This window comes from Aulonocara sp. 'chitande type north' Nkhata Bay, linkage group LG23, assembly GCF_057382095.1.
Source record: "Aulonocara sp. 'chitande type north' Nkhata Bay isolate Kocher_YH1m ecotype deep benthic linkage group LG23, A_spYH_male_GT1.1, whole genome shotgun sequence".
NCBI classification, from domain to species: Eukaryota; Metazoa; Chordata; class Actinopteri; order Cichliformes; family Cichlidae; genus Aulonocara; species Aulonocara sp. 'chitande type north' Nkhata Bay.
The window spans coordinates 42,161,612-42,184,891 of NC_141365.1; the positions used below are offsets into that span (position 1 = coordinate 42,161,612).

Here is a 23,280-nt window from a genome sequence, read left to right on the forward strand (position 1 = left end):
TTGACTTTATTTTCTGCTGTGTTTTACTTGCATCTATTTGAAAGACTGAGTGTAAACACAAAAAAAATTTATTTTATGTGCTGGAATGTGCAGAAAATAGGTTTAAATGTTAAACTAATTTATTCAAGTCAGAGAATGTTGCATATAATTTAATTTTTGCTTGATGCATAAAGTTAAAAGATTAAAACTGATAAAACAAGTTAAAAAAAGAGACTTTTCCATTTGATTACATTTTGTATGATGGATTATGCAGAAAAGTAGAATTGGGCTGAAAGAAAGCTGAAAGAAAGCTTTATCACCTATTCAGGTTGTAAATCGTGTTTTTAAAAAGTAACTAAGTAACTAAGTAATTAATTATTTTGAAAATAAGTAATCAGTAAAGTAACGGGATTACTTTTTGGGGAAGTAATCAGTAATTAGTTACTGATTACTTTTTTCAAGTAACTTGACCAACACTGGTGAAGAGGGAGCTGAGTGAAAAAGCGAAGATCTCAATTTACCGGTCGATCTACATCCCTACCCTCACCTATGGCCACGAGCTGTGGGTAGTGACCGAAAGAACAAGATCGCAGATACAAGTGGCGGAAATGAGCTTCCTCCGAAGGGTGGCTGACCTCTCCCTTAGAGATAGGGTGAGAAGCTCAGCCATCCGTGAGGGGCTCAGAGTAGAGCTGCTGCTCCTCTACATCGAAAGTAGCCAGCTGAGGTGGTTCGGGCATCTGACAAGGATGCCTCCTGGGTGAGGGGTTCCGGGCATGTCCCTCTGGGAGGAGGCCCCGGGGCAGACGCAGGACATGCTGGAGAGATTATATCTCTTGGCTGGCCTGGGAACGCCTTGGTGTTCCCCCGGATAAGCTGGAGAGGGTTGGTTGGGGAGAGGGAGGTCTGGGCTTCTCTGCTTAGGCTGCTGCCCCCGGATAAAGCGGAAGAAGATGGATGGATGGATGGATGGAGTTTCACATTTATGTTTTAGGTTTTTGAAGACCTTATTATGAAATGATGCTATATTTATAATTTAGTTTAAACCATCTTTCCTTTTTGATCATCTGTCCCTTACTGTAGTATAACTGTGTTAGGAAGATGTCACAACATGCCCAGCATGGGGCTCCTAAAAAACATAAAACTGTTCAACAAAAGAAATATTAATGTGGTGCTGGCCTTACACAGGAAGGCATTCATCAAAATGCGAACAGCAGAAAAACATCAGCGCACAACAGGCAAAGAAACACCAATCAATCACAATCAATGATAGAACTTATTATGGAGACTGAGATCCACGATTGGTTCAATATTTTATTCACTCAGAGAAATGGGTGAAATAAATAGGGGGGGGGGGGGGGGGGGGGGGTGATTGTTGTCACAGTAACTACTGTAATCGTCTTCACTGCTATAACATCTGAACACACAATGCATTTACATTAATCACGTTCAGTTAAATACATTAGCTAGCGCCAAAAAATGGCATACTGTATTACATAGCTTACATTAATGTGGTTCTGGTTTCAGTAATATGTCATTTGTAAGTGAAGTTTTAAAGATAAAAGCTTTAACAAAAGATTTTTTTCTCCCAATGGCACGAGAAAAGCGTAGCTTTTCTGTACAAATCACCTTTAGCGTGATCGACGAGGTCAAGTAGAAAACAACGAGTGTTACAAATCAAAGCCAGAATAAAAACATAACATCAAACATATATATGTATATATATAAAAAAAAACATTGTACAATAAGTTGCGTACTGACATCATAAAAAAGATTTTCCAGTGTTGTATTGCTTTGCCTTTGGTATTGATAAAGAAGGAGTGCAGATCCGTCACTCTGAGTGTTTCGTTTACCTCTGAAAAAATTGTTAGAACTGCATGAAAACGAATGTGGGAGCTTTTCTGAGCATCGTTTTAGTGTACCGGCGCTTATGTGGAATAAAATAAAAACCTAATTGTTTTCTTAGTGTTCATATTGTTACATGGTTTCTGTTGATATTTTGAATTACATTGGGGGTTTTTAGGGTTAGACTATTTCCTACACTCTGGACTGTTCCCTGACATTTTTATTACTTTTATTTTACAGTGTACATATGATAAATAATGTGTTGCCACAAGTTAAGATGTGTTTTTAAAGGTAGCTTATACATTTTATTAATTTCACAACCATAAGATTGATCAGGAGCAAAATGCTGTTTCTTTACTTCAATGCTATCATCTCACTTTTTCCTTTTATTTTATCATTACAAAAAAAATGAGTAACCCTGCATTACAATTTCAAATCAATTTTTTTGAGATATTGCTTTGGATGTGAAATTTGAAATGGATGTGAATCTGGAACTCCCTGATGGTCATCTTAATTCCTGAGAAACCTTTTGACATTAACTACTGTTGATTTATTTTCAGCAACTACCCTTTTCTATGATTTCTTGTTTATTATTTGACAAGTTTAAGCACAATTGTCTAAACCCAGAGGTGGATAAACTGACACAGTAGGTCCAAGCAAATATCAGTAAGGCTATGCACTTATATGGATCATTTTTGTATTAACACGACACTAAAAATGCAATTTAATCCCGTAAAACCTGTGAGGTCTCTTATAAGTGCTGGTAGACTTAGATTGCATTTAAAAAGTTTGTAGTTTTTTTAAGTTCAGAAATCAGTGAACCAAAGTGATTATATTAAAATCAGAAAATGAGAAATAAAATGTGGAGTGTGGGAATAAAATTCAAGTTTCAAGGAGGAGTTTCGTCCACACAGCTCAAATATCTGTGAAATATATATGCCCATGTAGAGCTAGTGTTCATGCCCAAGGCCAGTCAGTAAAATAATTTCCTAGCAATTGTGAAATGTTGCACTAAAAAGGAATGAGAGAGAAGTACACAAGTACAGGAAAAAAAAAAGTCTTGATTCTCGTGTCAGTGTTTCAAAGATGGCTAATCAGCTCGCCTGCAGGCTAGTATGGCTTCACAGCTTTAAGGTCAGTTGGGACAGCTTTGCCAACAGCTGGCAGGTGTTTTACATTGGTCCACAGTTTGGCACACAGGTCACTGTGAAGGTCAAAGCTAGTGGAAATGGAGACATGCTGCAGTGGAATTAACTATGAGCAGCTTGTTGTCCACACAGGTTCAATGATTTCCAAGTCATTAAAAAGTCAGGAACTAATCTCATCCTTCAGTGTCTGACACAAATCTCAGAGGTTTGTTTCGTCCCAGGTCGGGTCGTTCATGTTCTTCAGAACTCTCCTCACAATCCTCTCCAGCTCTTTCCTTGCCCGCTGTTCCTCTTCTAGCGTCCTCTTCATCCTCTTGTTGTCCTGGAGGAAGGGTGAAAGGATAAGGAGAAAAAAATAGATGAAAATAAATCAAAAGAGAGACAATAGATATCAAATTCATCGCCAAAAATAAAGTGAACCTGCAAAGGCAGAAACAGGCAGAGAAAAGGTCAGGTCAAAGCCACCACAGTGATCTAGGTCATAAATAGCATCGATGCACAGAAAAGGCTTCTTTCAGCTGCTCCGTTACACCAATATGGAACTTTTGTCTTGAAACCAAAGTAAAAAACCCATGACACTGCGCTGTGCTCCACACTAAGTATATTTTTACTCATTCAGGACCTGATCTCTGTTTAGAAACAGCCTCCATCCCTACTTTGTAGCTACTACAAAAATACTCCAAAGTATTAATGATCTGCAGTAATTCTGTCAGTAGAACCAAAACCCTAATTTCTTTTATTTGTATCAGGATAAAGGATCTGCCAGTACAGCATGTGTCCTTAATTAAACATGCAGGCATGCATTCAAACACACTGCCAGCAACTTCTTGGAGACCATCTGTGTTCTTGGACCTAATTTTGAACCTTTTATGTAAAACACGAGCAATAAACTGGTTACAGTAAGAAGATCTTGGCAGCAATAACTTTGTTTCTAAAAGAACTGGAGACAGACCTGTTTGAGTTCCTGGACTTCGTCTCTGAGGCTGTACACAGTGTCCACCAGACTCCTGCAGGCACAGAAAACAGTTCTTATTTATTTAGCTTCACCAGCACTGACTGAATATGCACAGTTTCACATGTTTAAGTCTCTGCATGAGTGTTGATGTAGGATTTATATACTTTGAGATTCTGTTTAGTATCCTCCACTTTCATTAAGCATATTTATGCCTTCGATTTTTAAAACGTTTCTTTTTATTTATTGCCATAATAACTGCATGCCCACAGGGATGACAAAGGCAGTATCAGTTTTCTGTATGTAAGCATTATAGCAAACATTAAAAAAAACATCTTTGTCTCTCACCTCTCCTCTACTACAGTCTGTCCATTGCTCCTTGTTTCCTCCACTATAATCTTCTCCTCTTCTGGGAACAACACCTGGACGTCCTTCCTACTGGAACCTGATTCGACATCGACAACAGTCAGGTTATTATAAAAAATATAACCTGTGTGACAAATGCACAAACCTCTTATCATTTCAACTTGTAAACATACAGTTCAAAGAACAATATCAGAGGCTTTAACAGGTGATGCCTTACAAACTACAAGCAAGCAAATGATATAATATTACCTTCACTGCTGGCAGATATAAGATAATGAAATGTGGCACTTTCAAACACAAACCTCTGACAGACGTCTGTTCCATAAGTGCACACTGAGAAATCTGTTTCATTTTACCTGGAGCCTGACTGAGGCTATATGCACTTAATCTCCTAGGACTTGGCATACACATATGTGGACGTCACATTTTGGGTTGTCTAGAGTCCAAAATACTAAATTTTGCTCTACAAGGGAGTGATATCCACTTACGAGGACATTATACTGTCTCTGTTTTATCGAAATCTAAAAAGAATATCCTCATATGTGGCTCTCATTTTTCTTAGAAACAAAAATCAGATAAAAAAAAAAAGATAATCTGGTGATTCCTTGTTTTTACATTCACTGGGTCATAATATGCCCAAATATCAAAGAGAAATTAAAAATGCATGCCATAGAAGAGTTCAGGTCTTAGGAGGTTAAACCTGCAGTGAAAGGCAATCTGTATGGTTGTCATGAACGTATCACCAGTTATTATGTTACTGTACTTGTCTACTTGCTTGTTTTGTTTGTATACATTTCAAACAGCAATAAACATACTTTACTATCAGGTATATTAGCAGACTGCTGTATGCTAATGAGAATACACACAGGGTAATACACAGAGATAACTACTGTGTACATATTATACAGCACAGACACACAGTACACAGGTATACGGACAGCAAGGGGAAGGTTTGAATCACTACACTAATATATAAAATGCTTTGAAGAAATATCTGCCCCCTTCCTGATTTCTTAGTGTTGTCCATATTTGTCACATTTAAATATTTCTGATTATCAAACAAATTGTAATATTAGACACAGATAATGAAAGTAAACACAAAAAATCTAAACTTAAATCCGATTGAGATGCTTTGCCATGACCTTAAAGAGGCAGTACATGCTTGAAACCCTCCAGTGTGGCTGAATTAACATGAATCTACAAAGACGAGTGGGCCAAGATTCCTCCACACTGATGTAAAAGACCAATTTCCAGTTATCACAAATGCTGGATTGTAGTCCTTTCTACCAAGAGGGGAAACAATCAGTTTTTACGGGGCAATTCGTTTTGGACACAGGGCCAAGAAGGGTTTGAATAAAAAAAATTTTACCATTTAAAAACTGCATTTTGTAGCTACTCGGATTATCTTTGTCTAAAATGTGTTTTATGATATGAAACGTAAGTGTGACAAATATGCAAAAACCTGGAAATCAGGAAGTGGGCAAATACTTTTCCACAACACTGTACATATCGATCACTATGTAAACCAGCTGGTTCAGCATCATGTCGGGGTTTGCAACATCGATATCTTACGGGAAAATGAGGCAGTCCTGTAACTATGGGCAGTCCAGATACTGTCATAATCCGAGTCCTCTGATTGGTCAGAACACGGAGGGTTGCCAGGCAAGCCAGCCACTGTGAGGCTGTTGTCAGCGAGTACGTGGTTGTGCATGAGGTCAGTTCCTTGCCAGGCTTTACAGAACCAGCAATGGACGGCATTTGAAAAACCAAATTGAATGTTTGGGGGATGAAGGAAGGAATATAAACCAAAGTGAAAGTGTAACCGATAATTTATAAAACCAGAAAACCAGGTTGTATGGGATAAAAAATATAAACATAGTGATGACAAAATTAACAAAATAAATGGATGATGTTAATAAAACCCAGTAGCACAATGTGTATGTTAACAGTTAATACAATAATTGGAGCATGAGGAAAACAGAGGAAGTGAGGTAAGACATAAAAGGAGAAGAGAGAAAAAACCGTTAGAGCCAAAAGCAGAAAACAAACAATGGTTTCCAATAAGACACAGCAACTATGTAGTTCTACGCATGATGCGTTTACATATGTTGCGCTGATGGATGTGTGCGTACTCACTGGAGTTAAGAGTCTGTCGTGTCTTGGCACTGGTACAATAAGCTTCAATGACTTTGAGTATCTGAGCATCCTCCTCTAGAGCTGCTGTACCTGAGAGACAAGGGCAGACCAGGGAACTGAGCTGATGAGACTGCACCTACACGCCCTCTGGTGGACATTTCTTCACTGTACAGCTTTCTAAAAGATTCAATAAAGGCTGACTCCAACTTCAACCACATATCAAAGTTAAAGTGATCACCAAAGAAAATCTACACAATTTGGATTTCAGCAGAGGTGAGGACTATGCATTGTTTTTATTAAAAACTGGGTTTCTGCTAATGAAATGAATATGCTGGTTTACTCTCTTAGAGAGAACTCCTTCCATTCATAAAATCTGATAGAAATGTACTTAATGGGCTGTCACAATGGACGAGTTACTTTCTTGAGTCTAAGACACTTCAAAAACTATTCCAGTTTTATTCAGTGTTACACTGCTGTCCAGCTGGAAGTTTAGCAAAATGCGTGACTCTGACAGATTAAAGATTATAGTACTTAAACATTATCTAATAGAAGCAACTGAAGAAATTTAGATTCACTACTAATAATATTATTAGTTATGTTGCTATGAAGTAATAGAAGTCCCCATGGCAACATTTTATAGTTGAAAGTTCAAGTTTCTGTTCTTACTTTTTCTGACAGTGAAGTCCTCTTCTGATGGTTTCCTCTCTGGCTTCCTCTTCGGGAGGAGCTTCTTCACATTCTTAGGACTCCTACTCATGTCCTTCAAAAAAAGATAAAAAATAAAATTCAGATTTCACTTTTTCAGTCAAGTCTTGGATTATATCACGCAATACAACAGAAGTGAATTTAGAAAAATGTTTGCAAAAAAAGGACACCAAAAGCAATATCTATTCTGTAATAAACTATAAAATCGAGCACCTCCTTGTAGCAGAGAGCAGCAGAGGGCCGGAGTGGAGGAGCAGGGCGAAGGCAGCTTAAGCTCCAGGGTTTGGGGGTACTCGGTGGCTCCAGGGGTCCCCACATAGGGCTGCTGATTCCCATTCCATGCAAGGAGACATGGGGAAGGGTGTGGTAAGTGCTCACACTGCTCCCTCCACGAGACTCCGAGTTTCTAGAGGGAGTGACAGGGTGAGAGGGCAGCTGGGAGGAGGTGGGTGAAGTGGAAAAAGAGGAGGAATCAGAGGAGAGGAAATTAGAAGGAAATGACGTGGATGAGCTGTAATTCATTTATTTTGTAGAAAATGTGCCGACTTACTGTGTGACAGACAGACAGAGTCTTGTGTGTGGATGCAGCCGGAGCGTGGGTGTGTTTAGTGAGAAGGTCCAGCCATTCCTGCAGATCGTGCTGACTGTTACATGCTACCTGGATGCGCTCACCCTGGCTGCCTGCACAATGACCCACACAAAGTGGAAGATGTTAATATTGCAGACAAGCACACACATCATACAAATACAAAAGAAACCTGACCTTCCTCTCCCCAGTCAGTCATTCTTATATTTTCCAAATTATGCTGAATGTGCTACTTGTGTTTTGTACGACAGCCCTTACTTTTTATCCATAAGCAAAACTGACTATTTTTTACTATATACAGATCAGTTCAAATCAAGGCTTTGTGCAGGCCAGTCTGTAACATTCATTTTGGGTTTCTGGCGGGAGGCGTGTTGGATGACAAAGCGAAGAACCAGACTCAGTTTTGCTTTCTTGAGGGTTTCTTTCAGAATCTTCACAAATCCGTCGTTCTTCATGATTCCTTCCATATTGACGAGATTCTCAGCAGCAGATGCACTGAAGCATTCTCACAGCATAATACTCCCACCACTGTTTGGCCTTTGGGTTGTACACCTCTTCCTGCTTTCTCCAAACATAAGCAACGTCTCTGCCCTAGAGCCCTAGTTTTGTCTCATCTGACCAAAGGACGCAGTTCCAGTGTGAACGACTGTGTGACGACTTCTCCAGGTCGTCTTTAGCATATTTCAGTCTAGCTTGAAGCTGTCTTTTCTGTAGAAGTGTTTTTGTTTTCTTGGACTGCAAACTTGCAACCAACTCCTGTGCAGGATTCTAACAATTACAATACCAGACTTGGCTGACTCATTCATGGGTGTCCTGATAGTTGTTCTGGATAGATCTCTCAGTAGTTTAATTTCCATAGTCTTTGGAATAATATTGTTTCACAAAAAAGCAGAAGTGTAGGTAAAACATAATAAAAAAAATTCTGAATTTTCTAAAATATTTTGTGAAGATAGTTTGTATACATGTTAAATTTTTAAATATGTCCTCAAAAAAGCAAATTATACTTGAGGGTTAAACTGCAACAGTAATCACTTTATGCTTTTCAGCATGTCCTGCAAGGAGTGTATCTTCTGGGTTCTTATTATTAATGAATTTATGCAAAAACAATCCCTGAATCTCAGAGTTTTGGCGAAAATGCCCGGACTCCCAGTGTTCCTGCCTAATGTAAATATGAGATCATCAGGAGCAAACTGTCTGTGAAACCCCATATTTGAAACAGGCCATGAGTGTAAAGATGCTGAAATCAAGTGAGATTCTATAAAAGAGCTAAGCTGAAATGTCTTGTAGTAAATGAAGAAAGGGGCTGACCAGATATTTCAAAAGCATTCTTCAAGTTTTCTCCATCCTCTATCCTGGAAATAAGCATTCCTGATAATGGTATCCGCCCCTGCAGAAACAGTGTTCATCAGTGCACCAGATAAGCTAGTAATGTTTGACACCTCAAAGAAATACATGCATGTTAGTGACAGGAACATTACTGTGGAAATTACAGCGATCAAATCAAGTGTGCCATACCTGATAGATGAATCCACTCATTCTCAGGCTGGCAGAGACCATGAGCAGAGTGTGATGGAAGAGAAGGAGGTAGCATTCATTTGACTCCTGAAAAATAGGATGTTTTATTGGATTATTGCAGGGGTTTACCTTGCACTATAAAAGTGCCAAGTGCTGTATAAATAAAATTGAATTGAACTGTGAACTGAATGGTGTTCATTGTGGGAGTGAATATAAATTTCTGGTACATTCACACGGCACAGTTTGTGTAAACGCTAAGTTTAACAAGTATGCTCAGGTTTTTCTGGCTAATCAGTAGCTGGCCTGTGAGTATGCCTTTCATTTCAGAAAGACAACAACAGGTTCTGTGTGTTGTTAAGCTCTTGCAGGTCGTGATAAGTACCGGACAGTTCTGTGAGTGAACTGCGGCCTGGGACATGTGAAGGACAGGGCCAAGAGTTCGGATATCATCTCCCTCCCAGTTTCTGATCGGCTCTGTTAAAATCTGCAACACCAGTTCCTTCTTCTTCCTGATTTCCTTACACTGAGCCTGAGGACACAGAAACACAGAACAGGCATTCAAAAGCTCCGTGACATCATTTCTGATTGATACAGTGAAACAGAGGTTAAATGTACAAAAAACAGGTCATAAAATTACACTCAAACTCAAAAAATGTAACATAAGACACCATTAGTCGCCTCTTATGGGTTACTTTCTGCAGGTAGAGTAGTTTGATACACTTTGTACCCCTCATTTCTGGGCTACATTAGCATGCACATTACGTTTGACTAGCTTAATGTTTAAGGACTGATAAGCATGTGTCTTACAGAGAGGTTTTTAAAGGCTGTCATAGAAGCCTGTAGATCAGCTCTGTCAGGGTGTTGGTCCTAAAAAACAGACAAGATTCAAGATTTAAGCACATGAAAACAAATAACCTTTTTCCCTCTTGTCAACATTCTCTGCCCCAGTTATCATCATTCGATAAAATGATTCAATTAAAGTTTGCAGGACTTGAGTATACTAGCAGAGATGCAGAAAGACAGGGAGCAATTCAAGCTTACTTCCATATGTCTGTCCAGTTCTTTCAGCAGGGTTGGGTATCTATCCAGTCTGATGAAGGGTTTACTTAGGCTAGTGGTCAGTGCCAAGATCCCAGGGGGGGGTGCTCCTTTTGACTCCATGTACTCTTTCAGCTCCTCACTGTGATACACACACACAGACAAAATATACAAAATACAGCACATGAGCTTACTCTTTCGGGATAGAAAGTTTTTTTCTGTGGATTAAAATGATCAGACAGTACCTGTGTTGTGTCAGTACATTGACAGCAGAAGGGTGATTAGAGCAGTAGGTCAAATAGATTTTCTTCATCTGGGGGATCAGGCCCAGGAAGAACCCTCCAATCCTCTGCTGGCTCTCAGGAAGTCTACACACACAAATGACATGACAATACCAGTCTGGATAAAAGCAGAATCCTAGTATACTTGCTGCACATAAAGATAAAAGTTTCACTCTGTGGTAATTATGGGTGTTAGCCAGCCTTCAGCCTTAACATAAAACAGAAGTGAAAACTGATGGGAAAACAACATTTCAAGACCAAACTTTAAAACTATAATGTCTTCTGTTAAAGAGATCATTTAGTGACACACAACCAATCGTCATCTATACGAATGAAACACAGGCTCAGCTGCTGTTGTTCATCAGGTTTAAGATTTTTATTACCCCCCAAAAAATCATTATCATCATTGTGTACTTGTCCAAACTGGAAAAACCGGTTGTATGACTTCATATGACCAATAGATGTCGCTGTTGTTACAATAATCGCCAACATGAAGGTCCATTCAGGACAGCTGCTGGTCTGAGTAATCTTAGTGCAACAGGATGTGAACATGGGAAGTTCATCTGAGTATTGTGCATGTTTTAGAAAGGCTATAGAGAAGTTATATGATAGCCAAAGTTCAGAAAAACATATACTACATGTGTAATTAACAACCTGCAAATACAGCAGTCAAACTTTATTCAGTAAAGCAAGCAAGGTTCAGAGAAGAAAGAAATGTCTGTCACTAACAAACTGACCAGTCAGTCCAAACTCCGTCCATGCATCCATCCAGTCTATCACAGGTCATCAGTCAAAACTCAAAAATATTACATGCACAGTAAAGACTAAGAAAATAAATATATACTGACTTGGTGTGCTCTTCCAAAGACTGAACCAGCATTTGCTGAAAGGTTGAAATGTCTTCCAGGTTTGCCTGAATGTGACCGATGTCAACACTGCTGAGTCTGCAGAAGAGAGGAGAGAGCAGAGCATTAACTCTGATGGTGTGTCAGAAAATATCTAACACACAAGTGTGACACACCACACTGTGTATATACAGACAGATATACAGATAACCTGTCAGATCGATCCAACTATTTCATGAATTATATTCAGCCAAGTACTGTTAAAACCTGACTTGTAATTTCAAACATTTATACCCTATAAGGATAATACAGAAAAAGTATATTAAGGAAAATGTATTCAAGGTAAAGGCACTGTAATTTAAAGTACATGTCTGATGTGGATCTACCTGAAATATATAATAACAGTATGCCTGGCTCCAGAATGTACAGGGACAGCAAATAATATATTCTGTCATATGTGTGTGTAAATATTAGATATATGTGTATACATATTCAATTTAGATTTACGACAGTGTAATAGATATGCCTGTGTGCGTTTCCTCCCCCTCTAAAATCTGACTCTGTTGAATAAAACAACGAAAGGTGTAAAAATAACTCTACCTGTCTGTGGGATGAAGTGGGCGAAGGTATGAACCCAAGAGACTCTGTAACTCCCTTGAATATTCAGTCTCTGCTTCCAGGATGTTCTGTAGGACCTGAAAAAGCCATCACACACACACACACACACACACAACATTTTCCATTACTTATGTTAAGTGATACTATTAAAATATAAAAGAAAAGAGTGAAAGAGTGAAAAAGTGCCAGGCCATTGAGTTTCCTATCACTGTAAACGTCTATCTTCAGGTTTTGGATAATTGTACAGCGTTATATGAGTTTATAAGGAAACAGCTTTTCAGTGGGAAGTGCATTTGCCACAAACTAACAGGGAAAGTCACTGGAGCCTTCGGGAACTGTAGTGTTGTCCTGGCTCGATTAGCTTTCCAAGGGTCTGACTCCGCAGGCTAACTGGCTAATCTCGCCATGACATCAGAAACCTCACAGTAATGAGGTTAATGAATTGCACGGTGACAGATAAGACAGCGCTGTGTCTCCCCTCAGGCCAGGAGCCAGTATATGTTTACCAGCATTTTAAGCAACTGTAAATTATATTTTTGTATATATTATTTTATATATTATATTTTTTTTATTTAAAAATGATCTATAAGAGGAGATGGAGACAATGCCAGTGTGCAACCAATCATGAAAAAGCACACAAACAGATGAAAAGCATGCATCTTCTACTTTAAAAGCTTCTGTTCTAAGGCTTTGGGGGATCCTTTTATGAGAAAAAACACAATAACTTTTATCTATGTCTTCGTGTTTTTGAATTTCTTTTTTAGGAACAGCTTTGACTTCAGGCACGTCTGTGTGTGCGTGTGTGTGTGAGACACACTCAGGTAAACCACCCAATGATGGATAGTCTTGTGAGGTTTTGCAGCTTGTTGCATTATTGAAACACTCACAAACACTCACGCAAGCATCAGCAGTAGCCAACCCTGAGGCAAGGCTGCCCCAGAAACCAGTGGAATGGAAGAAATAACCTACATTACATCTGCGCCACACTCACACACACACACATGCACGTACACACAAGGATGACACACGTAGGGGTGCTATGCAAGCTCCACAATTACATGCTACACAATCATTAAATAGATGTGTGGAAAAGAACAGATTGCAACAGTCCACAAAAGCCCACACACTTAAGAAATCCATCCATTGGCACAATGTAGGTGAGCAAACACTCACACACAAATAGAATTTCTTAAGATTGTGATACTTACCACATTGTAATAGGTCTTGTTGATGATAGTGGTATCAAAGCCTTTAGGCGGACTTTTGAGCGTCCCAGACTTTGGCTTGTCTAACGTTTTGTCTAAAAATATCAACAAAAGAAAAAAAAATGGAGAAAGAGGGTCACTGGCTTTAAAATAGAGATAAAAACAAAATACAAGCGACATACAAATTTTGTCAAATAAAAATAAAAGTGATGTGCTCATATAACAACACAACACATTCTTAAGTCACTGTGTGTTTTACTTTACCAACTTAACTCCCTACAGTTTTCTTTCTAATAATTTAAGACAAACTTGATCAAAAGGCAAAGGTCAACAACCAAAAAGTAACAGTTCTGATCGCTCACACAGCAACTAAAGCAATAAATCTTCCTTTCACTGTGGCGCACTGATACCGAACGTCTCATCTAGTAAAAAAAGATCAACAGTCGCTGCACAAGAGCACCCAGAAAATCTCCCTCAGAAAATGTCACATAGAAACAATTTTTTTGGGATGAAAGCTCCAACATTCTCCAACTGCAGGACAATGTTGTGGCTGATCCAGTATGTAGGTCAACCAGTGATTGAATGCTATAACTCATTGACTCGACAATGTCATGTCATTTCATTGTCCAGGCCACTGTTATTACAGCCCTGGGTGGCCCATAACAGAAACCTTCTCGTATTCTTCTCTTCACTATTTGTAGACACTGCAAAGTAAGGCAAGACGAGCGACAACAGCACAAAAGTATGTTCCAGATAATGGTCGCCTTAATGCACTTTTTAAACTCACCCGACAGACTACAGAAACTAAAGAGCAACCTAAGGAAGCTATGAAAGACACTTTCCTAGATCTTGGTTCATTGCTCTCAAAAAGACTGCTTTATGTCATCGCTGTTGACTCTACAAACAGGCACAGCAATCACAAGTATAAGCCTGCTATCTCACACATCAAACAACTCCCACTGGACATTTGGATTTACTGCCATTCCTCAGAGTGCTGTTATCACGGTTGAAGTTTTCTGCTGTGATGTTAAAGTCAGGAAGTTTCTTTTTATACAGCAGTTCTGGAACTTCCTTTCTTTGTGTTATTGCAAAGCTTTCTTCCTTCTGTCCTGCCTTTCCTCCCCCAAAAGCAACAAAACTAACCAACAAATTTAACCTAAGATGTCAAAAAAAGAAACACCATGTTAGTATTAAAATAAAGGCAGAAAAAGCTCATATATGTTGATTATTGTTGAATTCCAGGGTGAAGAAACCTAACTATGCAACTATGTTAAAGAACGGCAAGGAATGAGGGGAATTTCTGAACAAAACAAACAAACCCAAAAAGAAATATGACATATGAAATAAATCTCAATTACAGTACGTGCCAAGGATATCTTGTCCAGTCCTTGAGAAATCATTCAACTAAAAGAGGTCAGGAAGTTATAATCAGTAAGAACAGACATGCAGGAAGTCTGTTTGTGTGTATCTGGTTGTGTGTCTTTGCTGCTGCTTTGGGGGAAACAACCCTCACTTTAAATTGATATTAGCAGTGTTTTTTTTTCAATTCCAATGTTTATTTTACTGCATTTTAAAACTTGAAACTGTCATATAATATTAATGGCTCATATCGTGCATGATGGAAGCAAAATGTTCAAAATATTTTATAAGCAAGCTGCTCTAAATCTGCTGACAGGCTTGAAGATGGGAATATGTAAAGTCAAACATCTTAACATGAGGCCCATGTGCAGAAAGGTATCAAACTGTCCTCTGTGACCAAAGCAATAAGGAGTTATTTCTCCTCAGTGGTGCACAACATCTGAAGCAGTAATAGTTTAACCCACCATTTCCTTTCAGCTCCCGTACATAGTTACTGGGGAACCACCCAGTCTTGTCCTTCAGCGTGCCTTCCCACCAGCCCCCCTCCTCCTGCCTGGTCACAATAATGAGGTCACCCTTGGAGAAAGACAGTTCGTCCTCATTGGTCTGCTGGAAGGGGAAGCGTGCCCTGACCAACAGCTGGCCACACCCACTGCCCTCTGACATGTCCTGTGAACGAGAGGAGCGGAAAACAACGTGAAAACAGAAAGCTGTTATTTATTAGTCGTGTTCAGGCAGGCACCACCTTCAGGGGACTTTAGAGGATTAAACTTTTTCACAACACAATAATATTTCTAACCCTGTTGCTGTTTGTTTGCTGTTATTACCGTTCTTATCTTTGACGTGGTTACTCACCAGGCTGCGGTACTGAGGCTGCAGCAGTTTCAAGGAGCGACTCTGAGTGTTCAGAGAGTCAAAGGACTTGATCCTTGAGGTTGAGGAGTGTGCCACACATACGGTGTCCCCAGAAACACTCAAATCTGCAAATGCATGATGCAACTGAATACATCTTAAATTCATGTGGTGGCCAAACAGGAAGATGCTCCAAAAAAGTCCAAATGTTTGCAGAGATGGAATAAATACTGCTCTCACACACACACAGTGATCTTACCTTCAGTAGCTTTGTTGAGGGCAACCAAGGAGTTTAGCACCTTAGAGAAGTTCAGTCCCTGCAGCAGGTCATTGACCTCGAAAGGCTTCAAGGAGAGAAAACCAAATAAAGAATATGAAGGGAATTTTAGAACAGCAATAAACCATAGAGAGGTTTGACGTAAAGTGGGGAAAATACACATTCATAATAAATTCATAGAGCATGACATCAAGAATCACACAAACTGCCTTCCTGAAATAGCTGTGCATGTATCTCACATAGAAATGTGGAAGCAAATAAAAGGGGTTTGAAAAACAAAGGGCAACAAAAAACAAGACTACAAGAAAATATCTTCTTCCTATTTGGTTCACTTCAATAATTGTAAATGTACATAATGAAGAAGTATGTCTGCCTAAAAAATTAAGAAACACAAGTAGTTAGTGGGGGGCTTACATCCCTACTCCAACTACAGTCTGGACCAGGATTACTTAAAGTCTGAGCCCCCCCCCCCCCTCATTAATCTCCACATTACACACAGACACACAAAACCATAATCAACATACTTGTGAGGCTCCTAATCTTGTGTACACCACACACACTGAATGACTTCTAAATTCCCAAGCCGTGAAGGTGGGGCGATACTGAGGCATAAAAGTCAGCTTTGGAAAATAGAGCTATTTAAAAAGAAAGAACATCTGTAATCTTCATTCTCTGTTTCTGCGCAGACTGAGTCGCTTTGATCTAATAAATAAAACCACACTGTCCTTTTATGTTGCCTTTTTCGGAAAGTGCTCTGGTTTGATTTATGCATACAAGCTTGACTGGTAGTCAAGAGCAGCGTGGACCCAAAAGTTAATTCACACGTTCACCTCTCCTACTGGCACTGGCCCAAGACACAAAATGAGACTTAGCAACAGTGCTACAGCTGCATGTGAACACATTTTAGCAGTTTAATGCAGGCCCCTGATCAATCTGACACCTGACACAAAAAAAGCACTTTAACTAATGAAGGAAAATGCATTTGACACAGACATCCTACGTGTTACATTTGGCAGTTACTGACAAATGTTCTTACTTCTGTCCAACCAGAGTCCTAAGATTTAGGCTAGGATTACTTTAGCTCCACTGAAGCATATTAGGCTGAAAGAAAAAATGTACTACAATTACAAATTCAGACAATCCTTAAAAAAAAAAAATCAAGCATGCAATATGCTTGTCTTACACTTTGCCCTGTAGATTTTCTCGCCTGCATCTGTAGACGAGCACCTACCGTCACAACTCACTTACAACAAACACCTGTCATAGGTCAAACAGCTTACCTGATTATAGGCAGCACTTGATCTACTGTTGCAGCGAAGGCACTCAAAATGCACAGGATCACTGTCCCACCCTGGTCAAGTTTAATTAACAGCAGACGCCAATCTATGATCACGACTGTTTTTTGGGGGGGTTTTTATTAACTGTGCAGCTCTTCTTAATCACGTTCAGCGTTCGTCCACGCTCAAGCCGGCACTTATTGCCCGCTCTCTAATCCTCTTGTGCTGGACACACACAGTCTGGCTCGCCCTCTTCTTGTCCCGAGGACTGTCTGAGAGAATTACAATGCTGATGTCAGTCAGACTGCTAGTAATGGAGACCTTGGCTTCCAGCAACATGGCTGGCATGCCTCTAATCAAGCTGATTGGAAAACCCACTGGCTCGGGCTGCCTGGCGTGCAGCATTACATCAGCCCACTCTTTTACTCTCCTTCATTTCATCTTTTCATGCTCCTTCCATTCCTCTTCTAAAAGCCCACAGTTGTTTTCCAAGTCCTGAGCGAAACCACGCTACACGTCTAGAACCTTGACTCTTGTGTTGCGTAATCTACTCTTCTCAATTATGACCCCATGGCTTTTTCCACGGCTAAGATCAATAGTGTGTACATGGGTGTGTGTGTGTCACATCATACACTATTTACTAGCTTTCTCTTCACACTCACTGTGAGCCAGGATATAACCTGGCTCCTGGGCCTGCCGTTGTGCAAACACAGACAGAAGCACACATCCTAATATGCGATTCTGAACACTGAGAGCGGTATGGATATTTTTAGCACAGCATTTTATAACAAATTCAATATCCAGCTTCATACTTAACCCTTTCTTTGCCAAACAACTGCTTATTCATTCCCAAATATTAACGGCAGTAGTTGAAACAGCATTCAGATCAGCAGAAAAGTCTGCTCCACCTCCAACAACACACTCCCTTTGACTTAAAGCACGCCCCAAATGAGAACTATGGTAATGATCAAGTCACACATTAACTACCTGTGTTTTTCTCTTATTCCAAATGGGATCACCCACAGCTCAATGGTATCGACCAGCAACGCACCAATATAACCGACAGACATTGATGTCATTCTCTGTCATTATAAAGGATATTAACCTGTGGTGATGGCCTGTGTTTAGCTGTTGTGTCCCACGTGGAAGCAAAGAATAAACAAGTGATAAGAAAAATGACAAATAAATAAAAAAACATAAAAATGGATCACTCCTAGCATCAGCTCTTTTTATTTTAGACCCTAGTATGGGCCCAGAATTTCACATTTGGTGCATCTTTAGTCTGGACTATAGTCATCCTGAAAACAAACATACCCAATTATTGATCTGTTGTGCAGTCTGAATACTGCTGCCAAGTCAGAAATGAAAACAGAGCATCCACGCTTATCTCTGCTTCTTGTTTCCATAACTACAAATGGTCTACAGGCAGCAACAGCCATACAAGCCTGTGGGCTCGAAACATCTTTGAGACAGACTGAAAATCAACTCATTTTGGCCTACTTTTACTGGCTCTGCTCCTCACAGTCAACACCACAGCTGGTGCTTTTCAGCATGGGTAGAGGAGTGTATCATATGAGGATACGCCCACCTTGTCTAAATAAAAGCAAAACTGTGCAACTTTTATATAAAGCACCACGCATGTAGGCGTTTGCTAAAGACTTTATCAATGACTAACTAGTAAAAACTATAACTTTCGAGTTTATTTTTATGAAAAATCATTCCCAAGTTTGCCTGGACCACATGAACATCACATAAACCGCACACCTGATGATATAAAGCCTCATATTTACAGATTATTATACAGTAATAAAGCTTAAAAGTGTCTGAATACCCCAAAATGGCTCATATAGGTATGTACAAAGCTTTAGTAAGCATTAATAAAGCTGAAAAGGGCTTCCATTAGGATCTATTTCTTATGAGGTCACCTTCTTCCAGTGTTTTTCAGTGTTTATAAATATGTAATTAACGAATTGAATTAAAACAAGTGAACACAATTGTGTCGTTGTGTTTTAATGCTTCCTCGAGGAGAAATAGCCACAGGTATTCACTCATTAACGACACACTTTCAGCTCGTGAGTACTGTCTCGTGCCATTAGCAGCTACTATAACAAATGCATTTTTTAAGTAAAAAAAAAAAAGAGGGTCCATTCAAACAATGAAACTCTCTGTGAAACCACAGGACACGCTGCACCCGAGGCTTCCCGCAGTTAATGGGCACATTACGGGTGCATTAACTCACCTCCACACCGAAAGCCCCGCAGCCTTTAACAAACTCGGTTATGTTCCTCTGACACTCGCTGTCGCCCCTCGGCTCCTGGAAAAACTGTGCACGAAGAAAAAAACACAACAACACCAAATTAGCCCAAATTGTCAACTCATAATAGACACAGAAGAGTTCCTGAAGGTGTCTAAGGTTTCGTCCGCTTGAAAACAATCTTATTCCAGCCGTTTGCTGCCTATGCACTTGCTGCTTTCCAGGATCAAGCCAGCTCGGGTAATCAGTCAAACTTCCGGGTTTAACTTTCAGAGTAAAAGCATTATTTTCATACCTTTAACTGCCTGCTTTCGTTAAACAATAATAAGAAAGTAGCCAACAAATACACAGAGCTTGTACTATAATGTAATTTTTCAGCTAGTTCATCGGGTTTTAATGTTATCATCATACACTACTTATCACAAAATGTGCTTAACAGAAATAAAAAAAACAACATTCTAACTTAAAATAAGCGCATAGTCTTCACCGAAGACAACTAGCTATGAGCTATCCTCCTAAATAAGAAAAATAATAATAATAATGCTAATGAGCAACAAGCCGTAGATAATGACATGGTTCGTGCCTTTATTTTGATAGGACGACTCCCTCCCTGTGCGCAGGTTACTTTGGTTGGATAAGTAGGATATGACGTTGACTGGTTCATGGTCCACTGTGTGTGTGCGTGTGTGTGTGTGTGTGTGTGTGTGTGTGTGTGTGTGTGTGTGTGTGTGTGATGAGCTGATAAGCCTGTACATTAAAGCAGTAAGCTTCCTAAACTCTAGAACTGGCTCTGACTTCCTATGAAGCAAAACACATGTAGTGTCATAGTTGAATAATGATGATATAAGTATCGTGCATTAAGTATAATTGGCAGTTAGAAGTATTTCTGCTGGTATTAGGTGCGTTTCAGTAAAATATTATATTATTAATGCAGAAGTCGGGTCACATTTACATATAACTTCACAAGCTGCCTCCTGCTTTTATATTCCCATAGACATGAATATTTTTTTAATTGTGAAATGAAAATAACACTTGAGGGGAAAAAAGAAGCCTGTACTGCAGTGGTGAGTATCAAATTGTCGTATTTTCAAGTAGCAAGAACTGATTTTAGATTTTCCTCACAATCAACTAAAAAAAAAATGTAAGAGAAAAAAATCTTATATTCTGCAAAGTGATTGGGGTGGGGGGTTTTTTTGTTTTTGTTTTTTAAGATTGTTATTTTTAAACCCTACACATCCAGGGATATTTAATTCCGCAGGATGAAGCTTAATTGGTCTCATGTAATATTTATCATGAAGCTCTTATCATGAACACTTTTAACACAGTTTTCCTTTCTTTTGCTTCCCCATATTATATCGATTTCACTGGGTTATTATTAGTCAGTTGTACCTCTTTCTCCCCTTGCATTTACTTACTTTGTCCACCGTCCCGGGTCTGAGTCGCTCCAGCAGCCTGCACAGCACCGCTCCATCCTGCAGGGACGCCTGGAGGAAAGCCTCTGGATCCGAGATGCTTTTCTTGGGAGACTCCAGGACTCCGAGCGTTATGAGCCACGTTACCGTCTGTTCGGCTGAATTCATGCTTGACTTTCAGATGTCATAAAAAACAACAAAAGCAGCGGCGGGGGGTAGCAGCAGCACTCTCCCCTGTTAGTGTCTGCGCTAACCTACTTGTGGTTTGTCCAAAATCAGACGGCGGCGTCAGCCCCGCCTTGTTTTGAACACTACAATCAGCGCGCACTGGCTGGATCCTCTGCGCTGTTTTTTCCTGCTATAGAAAAAATAAGGTGGAAGTGAGAAATACCGCTTTTCCTTCCTCTAACAGCCCCTCATTGTCTGCGCTCTGACTCTCCTTCAGCGGATGTTGGCATCACCTTTGCTCAAACACAACTGTAGCAGCGGCATTATTGTCAAACCAGCTGCTCCAAGAAGCAACTTCCTTTAATGGTTTACAAATTAAAAGTCTAACGCAACAACAACAAAATGAATCTGATACAAAGTAACTACAGGGCCAGTATTGCTTATACCGATACTGATCCCGATACTTTTAATCTATAAAAGCAGCTTATTTAGGGGAGCTCAGTGTTTCATAACTTTTCGAGGAATCGATTTTTGGGGGAAAGCTGGACTCTTTGCACTTAGGGTCAGTATCTGTTGTTTAAAAATTCTATAGGTAATAAAAAAATACAATTGACAGTCAACACAAAAGAATTCAAACATTTTTTTTAGAATTCATGTTTGATTTATACTTTTTTATTTACAAAATTTAATTTACTGTCGATATTTGGCAACAAGACACAGGCTGAGCTGGCTGACATAATAGTGTGCATGTGGTATTGCTAAAGCAGCATTTCTGTATAGTACCACTGAAAATTCAGTTTAGAGGACACAGTAAAGTGTCAAGTCTGTTGTTTAATTAGAGAAAGCACTAAGACAGAATGAGGCCATGGTCTTTTCCATGGTGGAGTGACTTTTCGTTTGGTTCTTGGCAAAGGCGGCCGCACGTTTCTCCTCTCCTCCTTTCCCTTATCTTCCCTGCTTAGCTTCTTGTGTCCTTGTCTTGTCTTGTGTTTTTTGTATTACTTTTCCCTGGAACACTCTCTCACAGTCTGTTCTCTAAAACCTAAAGAGAATTATGGATTTGATCAACTGGTCTCTGAATGCTATTGACACCCTTTTCTCAACGAGAACTCTGGGCTCGGGAGAGCCCGAGTGCCCTGGAGGTACTTACCCTGGACGTACACGATGGACGGGTGGCAGAAATGGAGGATCGTGTGCCTGGCGGGACTGTCGATCAAGGACGCTGAAGATATCTACCTATTTGGAACCATGATAACAGGGTTCTTGCTGATTGGAGCTGGCTTGGCCCTGGCTTATCGAAGAATTAAGAAAGCGGAACCGGCTGGAGAGACGGCGCAGTGGCAGGACAGCCCGTTCTCACTCCCGAGGCATAACATGTCGACGTTTTGTCATGTCCCGCTGCGTTCCTGAGGAACGCGAAAGGAGACCTTCGGCGTTCTTATGGTACGCGGCGGGTTATGGCTGGAATCCAGTGCAATGACGCTCCCGCGGTAATAGACGTTCCAGCCCTGTTTTCCAGCCCTAAACCTAACCTTATTCCTGATCTTAACCAGGACTATAATAATGTTAAATAGCGTGTTTCTAAGCGATTTGAAGAAAAAGAGCGAACATGTGTAGATGGAGTCCAGAGGGTTCTCATATTTCCTCTTTTTTTCCGAGGTCGTCATTTAGGAACGTGGTGGGTAGCCGAAAACGTAATATGTTGACGATTTGTCACCTAGCGTAAAATGTCACGCTTTGGGAGTGAGAACGTGTTGGGCAGGATGGCTGCTGTGTTTGTCTAGGATTACTCCTCACCCCCTACCAACCCTGTTGCTGGTCACGTGCTCCATAATGTTATACTGTGGACATTTATGTGCTTTCTGTGCAGAGGAGTTTTTTTGTTTCCTGTTCTCATGGTGTCCTCCCATAGGAGCCCAGCATGAGTAGAGGTCTCTTTTTTCCTCTTGTACTTTCCCATTGTAGTGTATATTTCAGTGGTTTTCTGTAATGCAACCGTTCACTGACTTGTATCCCCATGTGATGTCTGTGTCGTGTGTGTAAGGTCAGGGGGCGGGTTCATTCCACTGCAGGGCAACCTGCATGTGGCGAATAAAATTTGAACTTGAACTTGAACTTGAACTTGCCCACTCAGGGCACGAGACCCTGCCCCAAGTGGATGAGTTTAAGTATCTCGGGGTCTTTTTCACGATTGGTGCAGCAGCCGCAGTGACGCGGACGCTATACCAGTCTGTTGTGGTGAAGAGCGAGCTGAGTGTAAAAGCGAAGCTCTCAATTTACCAGTCGATCTACGCCCCTACCCTCACCTATGGTTGCGAGCTGTGGGTAGTGACCGAAAGAACAAGATCGCGAATACAAGCGGCAGAAATGGGCTTCCTCTGAAGGGTGGCTGGCCTCTCCCTTAGAGATAGGGTGAGAAGTTCGGCCATTCGGGAGGGGCTCAGAGTAGAGCCACTGCTCCT

At 40.2% G+C, this 23,280-nt stretch overlaps 1 protein-coding gene across 3 annotated transcripts; it reads right to left on the minus strand.

Annotated features, from left to right (window-relative positions):
• Nucleotides 1–1,317: 1,317 nt before the first annotated feature.
• Nucleotides 1,318–21,671, minus strand: LOC147302486 (rho guanine nucleotide exchange factor 7-like). Of its 3 annotated transcripts, XM_086282440.1 has the most exons (22): nt 20,654–21,671; nt 19,224–19,307; nt 15,690–15,774; nt 15,434–15,558; nt 15,043–15,247; nt 13,223–13,314; nt 11,997–12,091; nt 11,400–11,495; nt 10,516–10,638; nt 10,274–10,412; nt 10,040–10,099; nt 9,615–9,761; nt 9,233–9,319; nt 9,026–9,104; nt 7,682–7,812; nt 7,345–7,566; nt 7,093–7,186; nt 6,427–6,516; nt 5,863–6,021; nt 4,273–4,369; nt 3,925–3,979; nt 1,318–3,294 (listed from the first exon to the last, which is right to left on the minus strand). In XM_086282440.1, the coding sequence occupies exons 1-22, from the start codon at nt 20,816–20,818 to the stop codon at nt 3,172–3,174; spliced, it is 2,553 nt and encodes an 850-aa protein (XP_086138566.1). In that variant the 5' UTR covers nt 20,819–21,671; the 3' UTR covers nt 1,318–3,171. The 3 variants fall into 3 exon arrangements, with proteins under 3 accessions (XP_086138566.1, XP_086138567.1, XP_086138568.1); XM_086282441.1 differs by lacking the exon at nt 5,863–6,021 and having other exon boundaries at nt 20,654–21,670; XM_086282442.1 differs by lacking the exons at nt 19,224–19,307; nt 20,654–21,671 and adding an exon at nt 16,988–17,028.
• Nucleotides 21,672–23,280: the final 1,609 nt, after the last annotated feature.